Source organism: Primulina huaijiensis, unplaced genomic scaffold (assembly GCF_012295235.1).
Source record: "Primulina huaijiensis isolate GDHJ02 unplaced genomic scaffold, ASM1229523v2 scaffold12179, whole genome shotgun sequence".
Taxonomy (NCBI): Eukaryota; Viridiplantae; Streptophyta; class Magnoliopsida; order Lamiales; family Gesneriaceae; genus Primulina; species Primulina huaijiensis.
The window spans coordinates 11,200-17,902 of record NW_027342498.1 but is presented as its reverse complement, the minus strand read 5'-3'; the positions used below and the strand labels follow the sequence as shown (position 1 = coordinate 17,902).

Sequence of the window (6,703 nt, the reverse complement as noted above, 5' to 3'; positions counted from 1 at the left end):
AAGTAAGCACACGCCTATAAGTTATTATGTGATCATTTAAAGACCAATTTGTACTTAGAATTTCTTTTTTAAATTTATGTAATTGAGAGTAAAAAGTCTTACTGCTCATTTTGATTAAGATTGAAATTTATTAAAAGTTTCAGTTAGGTAGTGTTAAGTCCTACTGAAATGAGTGATTTCAAATTTCTTATAATTACCAAAGTTCTTTAGTGCAATCCTTCCGTGAGAAAGGGTGCATGTATGACTTATGAGTATTAGAGTCTCCGAACATTCCGAAACAAACTCGTGACAATTTACTTTCATTTTACTTACTTTACCTCTCATTTGATAACCCAACTTACTTTTGATAAGTCATTTTGTTCAAACAGTTTCAATCAGTCTATTTACTCACTGTTGACTTACTGAGAACCCAACTAACAAGAATTTCATTTCAGTGTTGTTAACCCAACCGAAATATTTGTAACATTGTTGAGATAAATTTATTCACGCACTTCTCTAAATATTTTTGTGATCCTAACAATTTGAATGAATGATTTGAAATGACTCAACATTTAGATGAATTCGAAATCCACAACAATGATTCAAAAAGTAACTAGATATACCCAAACAAGTGTGCATATTCAGAATTTCATAATTCAAGTATATTTCAAAGTTATAAAAGAGAATTAATAATATCTATAAATGCCGCTTTCACAATTCCATGATAATAACCATACGTGCATATAAAAATCTTAGACTAATCAAAGAAACCATTTGGTTTTTACGCAATTTTAGAATGATGGTAGCGATGTGTCAACAACCAAAAAGACAACACATTAACACCTCTTTTACTATTATACTTTGCGTGTTGTGTTTTAAAATTGTGTGTAATTTGTAACAATTAATGTAATTGTCCACGCAATCACCCTTTGTGTGGTTGGCAGTACTTGTTTTATTTAAGAGTGATCTCTTTTTATGGTTGAAAATGACTCTAGCTATATCATGGGAACGAGGCCACATCTTCCGATCATTTCAAAGTTTTCTTGACTTTCACACATTTTATGTACGCTTTGATTGATATTAGTAGACCAGATTATATATACAAAGTACGGATAATCATTTTTTATTTTTGTCCTTATCTCAATTAATGAATTTTTTTTATGGTGGATGTTAGAAAAGCTCGATTTTACATAAAAATCGGGTGTTTTTTTTTTATAAAAAAATTAAATCGTGCTTATTGGTATACCCTTTTGATTCCTATAGTTTTTCCCTCTTCCTGTAATTTTTAACGATGAATTAATTAATGTTGGAGAGTCGTGGGATACATTCCAATATTAGAGCTACCAAAACCATTTTGGCTTCAAACATAGGAATTCACTTGAGGAAATTAAGTGTGAATCACGGGAAGTGAACTTTATATATATAATTTTAAAAACCTATATATAAAATTTTCAAGAAAAATTTGCTACGGGAGATGACTACCCCTATCCCGTGAGTTACTTTGACATATAACGTTTATCCAACACTTTTCTATTTGTGACCTATCAAATAAATTTTAAAAATAAAAAAAATTATATACAAAGAATCTTGTCATATAAACGGTATCAGACAAGAAATCAATGCAAACCAACAAAATAATAAATACTCAAGTAACAAAGCGGGCATATAATAATGAACAAAATCAATTATTGTTTTTTAGACCTTATCTCACTGTCGGAATATTTATGACAAGAACATGAATTATATGTGTTATCGTGGTACACAAATAATTCAACCAATCAAGGACAAATCCCCACATGACAAACACAAGTGTAGGAATCCGTCCTTTCTTTCTAGCAGAAAATTTTTTTTTACAATTCTCTTATAAGAAAAACAACAATTTGGACAAAACACTTCCAATAACAATTTGCTTCCTTGTTTCTGAAGGATGCTATGATTCATAAGTTGTAATGAATGGAATCCAGGATTGAAAAGAATCCTTCCTATTTCAAGACACTAATGACCCCTGCAAGCACCGACTTCAATCGATAGCTGATATATTCACTCGCTGGCACGAATAATTGGATATGCATATGTTATACACAAATGGCAGCATGGTTCTACATGCATGGAATTTTCGAATCAGGTCTGTGTGTCAAAGTTCAATGGTGGTTTTGTCAAGCCATTCATTCTCAGCAGCGATCCTGCCTGAGCCACGGCCCATTCTCCCGAATGAGCCTACTGCTGATAGACCCTTGAAGCTACTACTACCCTCGCTTAAATTCCGGGACCTCCAAGACTTTCTTGGCTTAGAGGAGTTAACATCACGGTCCACGTCATTATCGGGTTTAACCTTAGCAACGACCAATTTGACTATGTTACTCCGGCAGAATGGACAAACAGGTACAGAAGGTGATGAGGCTGTTGGATTGGGCTTGTTGTGGCAGCACAAGGCTAGAGTACATTGAGCACACATGCGATGACCACATTCTCGAACCTCTATCGTGCATGCTTGATCAAAACATATGAAGCAAAGATCCGTATCATTTGCCTGCATAAAATAGTCGGATTGAATCCTACCATTAATGTGAACTATGTAATTCAAATAACCTTAAAACAGTACCACAATCGCTAGACAGTTTGATCATAGTCCAACATAGGAAGTCAAAAGACGGTGGAGAAAAATACTGCTCCTCAAAACAGATATGGAACCAAGATAAAACATTGGCTTGGCAATTGAAGCATACAATAATTTAAAACTATTGGAAAGTTCTCGAACTGCATCCAATGTGGCAGACAAAGTCATCCATTTATCTTTTATTTTCTAATGACTGATATATTTGTCCAAGTGCACAAGTAATCAACGAACTTTTTACACATAACGAGCTTCTGGACTAATGTATAAGCAAATGCAATAAAAAAACAAATTAGAAAGAAATGATGAACGACACATGAACTAATCAAACAAAGAAACGAAAATAAGTTTCCAGTGAACATATTCATGTGATGTGAAAAGGCATTAAAAATCACTCTGAAGGATGATAATAAGTACCTGAGATAAATGGTCATCAATCACAGAGTCTGATCCTGATGGAGATGAAAGTGAGTGTGAACTTCCCTTTAAGATGGTTTTCTCCCTCTCCTTGTTTGCCTCCATTAAGGCGCGTTCGAGCAGAGCTTTTGCATCTTGATTAAGCTCACTTATGAACTTCAACGGTGATGGCCAGACAATAGGCTCCGCAGATGAAGGATTCAGCAAAGCAGCACATGCACCTTGGTGATGCCTCAAAGCCACCATATATGGTATTCTCCTAAACCATGTAATAATCACTAAAGCCTGAATATTCTACTAAAAAAAGTCTTTGAAAATTGAGGATTCACGATTATAGATCTGAACTTCACAATCGTAAACAGAGATGGAACAATGATTGCTGATTAGGAAAATAAATCTATGAAATGAATAAATACTAAATCAGATAAGACTCTCATACAATGAAATTTATAACATCCAGAACGCAAAAAGTGATGCCACGCAAACATAAAATATCTGAGCAAGATTCAACTATAAATATGAAAATCATTAAAAATTACAGCAGAATGGTTTCAAGTCCAACATAAAACTTAGAGAAAAAAGTAAATACCCTGATTCATCTTGTTGACGTCGATCAGCACCCCAGGCCAGCAATTCCGTGATGCAATCAAGAGAACCGCTTCTTGCAGCCAAATGAAGAGGAGTACTGCCCGGAAAGCTGTTAAATAGTAGCAGCCAATCAGAAAACAAGTTTCACAATCAACGGCAAATTAAGTTTTCTCGAAAAATAAAAAAACAAAAATAAGAATTTGTGATAACAATATACCCATATCCACCAGTTGAAGCGCAAACAAGGGCTCCATTCTCCAACAATGAATGGACACATTCAGGTCGCCTTCTTCGGGCTGCCAAGTGCAATGGTGTTGCTCCTTTACGGTCTCTAATGTTTACAAAACGAGTAAATCCCCTATAATTTGGGTTCAAAATATGGGAATTATATGACCAGATGATGCAAGATAAGAAATAAAAGGCCTCTTTTGGATATCACAAGTCGATATAGAAAAAAGCTCACCAAGAAGCAGCAACTTGCGCCTCGCGGGAGGCCGAAAGAATGGCTTGAAGGCAATCAGAGTGGCCATAGTAAGCAGCATAGTGCAAGCAAGTTCTCCCATTGACTGAATCAAACATTAAAATCTGTCTCCGAAATCCCTAGTTAATGATGCTGAAAACTTGTAAATGCATAGAAGATGTTTATTAGACATACATACATTGGCACCAGCTTCAATTAGCTTTTTAACACAGGAGATCTTGCCATGCATTGCAGCCAACATTAACGGAGTCTACACAAATCAAAATCACAAAAAAAAATCCACAAGTAAGTCGTCAATATAGAACTAATCCCATAAAAAAAAAAACTATCGAAAAAGCAATCTAAGACAAAGTTAGCAAAGAAAAGAACTAAAAATCCAAACTTTTCAAAACATTCATGTACTACGCATACACAAAAACTAATACCTGCTTATGCCGATTCAATAAATCCGGCTTTACAGCTCGATCCAGAATCCAAGAAAGAATCTGAAATCAACTCAAAAACAAGAGCCCATACTCAAACAAAAGATCCAGACAAGACCCAGAAAACATTCACAAATCTAAAGAAACCAAACATATATTTCCAAGAATCACACCTCGATCTGGTCATTGGCTGCAGCAATATGCAAGGTTGAGTTGCGATCATACACTGTGCGTCGATGAATAAGACTCGAATCCCTTTTCGAAACTTCCTCAACAGTCTCCAAATCCCCCAACTGAACTGCACTAAACAGCTCCCGCTCTTCGTTAGTTCGGCAACTCAACCCCTGGCCCATTACTATATGTTTCAAGAAATCCCGAAACTATACAATAATAGAACACCGCCGCTCTGAGCCGTGCTCCACCGTAGAGAGGTGGTGGTTGCAGGAGGGATGGAGGGAAGGATGCAAGTGTTCAGTAGATGTTTGTTTGTATATATTTGGTGGTTTGGAGTTCGGGCTGCCCGAGAAGTGGGGATGGAAAGAAATATGCAACGGGCAGCAGACCGTATCAGAAGGAGCTCATGGCAACGGGCAGCAGTTAGATTCCCGAAATAAGTACTAAACATTGATATTTAATAGAAGTTGATAACGCCAGAGCAAAATTCTTATTTCCAGGTAATATCTCACCGACTGCTGGTTTTCCCATCCCTCAAATTTTTATACAAAGTTTAAATGTGAATATATGGTGAAACAATAGATTGTTATAATAAATAATAAATAAAGCGTTCAAAAATATAAGTTTTGTTATAGAAATAATATATATATATATATATAAACTAATAATAAAATAGTTAGTTAATTTAAAAATAATCTATTTATTATTTTCAATTTGTGATTTTAGTCAAACACCAAATTGCTCAAATGGGAAAGTCAACGATTTTATGGCTAGCGACTTTGCTAATAAATGTATGTATTCACACCAAGTTTGGGAAATTGCACAACCCTTTTCTCTTCGAGTGGGTAGTTAAATCGAATTTCAATTACAAAGAAAATCATAAATTATGATAAATTATTGAATAAGTTTATTGTAAGATGGTTTCACCGAATTTTATCTGTGAGACTGGATAACCTGATCCATAATTATCAATAAAAGTAATATTTTTGTCATAAAAAATGATATTTTTTCATGAGTTGATCGGATTAGAGATTCGTATCACAAAATTAACTCTTGAAACGATATCACAACAATTTGTGTAAATTATTAGTGTAGATATGGGATTTTGGTTTAGAATTTATATTAGTACATTTCACGTAAATCGAGAATAACATGAGATTTAAAAAATTTCTAGTGGTTCTTTATATGTATAATTTTATAATATGACACTAAAAAAAAAGACGTAGGAATATATATTTGCAAGTAGGATTTAACACATTATTTGATCACCCAATTTAGACAATAAATTTCAATGATACCTAAACTACAACTTCTTTGGACTTGAAAATGCACCGGAGTTTTATACATGCAATAAATTTTTAGGTGTGAAAGTACAACTACTTTTTAGGTGTAAATAAAAAGACAGGATAAATGTGATAACTTATTAAAGTGTACGTATTGATTCAAAAGATCATACCTCAAGCATGATTCCATTTTATAATTAAATTTTTCGTACTGAGATCGTATGATGTCTTAAAACATGCGCAAGAGAGTTGACCTTATTTAATCTTTGATTTTTTTATTCTCTTAAATGCGGTGGAGGGACGAGATTCACACATATGTGATTTTAAAAAAATTAGTGGACTGTGTGGCTAAATTTGGGTCCTTGATTCTATCATGAGATAGTGCCCCTACGTGTAGGATAAAATCAACCCTTAAATGTCATTGAATTACCCAATTTCCAGTTCAAATATACAGGGGCATACAAATAATTAAACATCAATATACATGGGAAATCCAATATATAATATTATATAGTATTTGAAAGGAAAATCCAGAGCATACAAGAATATACAAAAGCAAGAAAGGGTGAAAAATCAAGAATGGTGAATTTTCTTTTGCCCAAATCACAATCGAGTCTGAGATGAATATTATCACTTCTGTAATTATGAAAATATTCTAATATGTAAATATAGATGCAAGTAAACCAAATTTCAGCACATATATATGAGAAAATTACCTAGTATCTGAACTGTGGTTGAAGATGAG

At 34.0% G+C, this 6,703-nt stretch overlaps 1 protein-coding gene across 1 annotated transcript; it reads right to left on the bottom strand.

Moving 5' to 3' along the window:
• Positions 1–1,621: 1,621 nt before the first annotated feature.
• Positions 1,622–5,097, bottom strand: LOC140965703 (putative E3 ubiquitin-protein ligase XBAT31). The gene is made up of 8 exons (XM_073425849.1): positions 4,675–5,097; positions 4,505–4,564; positions 4,258–4,329; positions 4,062–4,183; positions 3,816–3,956; positions 3,600–3,707; positions 3,011–3,269; positions 1,622–2,509 (listed from the first exon to the last, which is right to left on the bottom strand). Exons 1-8 carry the CDS (start codon positions 4,852–4,854, stop codon positions 2,114–2,116), a joined length of 1,338 nt encoding a protein of 445 aa, XP_073281950.1. The 5' UTR covers positions 4,855–5,097; the 3' UTR covers positions 1,622–2,113.
• Positions 5,098–6,703: the final 1,606 nt, after the last annotated feature.

Coding starts and splice junctions, on each gene's coding strand:
- LOC140965703 (XM_073425849.1), bottom strand. CDS start 4,854: ATGGGCCAGGGGTTGAGTTGCCGAACTAACGAAGAGCGGGAGCTGTTT. Junction 4,330..4,504: donor TATTGAATCGGCATAAGCAG/GTATTAGTTTTT, acceptor TGATTTGTGTAG/ACTCCGTTAATGTTGGCTGC. Junction 3,270..3,599: donor CGTCAACAAGATGAATCAGG/GTATTTACTTTT, acceptor TACATGGTTTAG/GAGAATACCATATATGGTGG.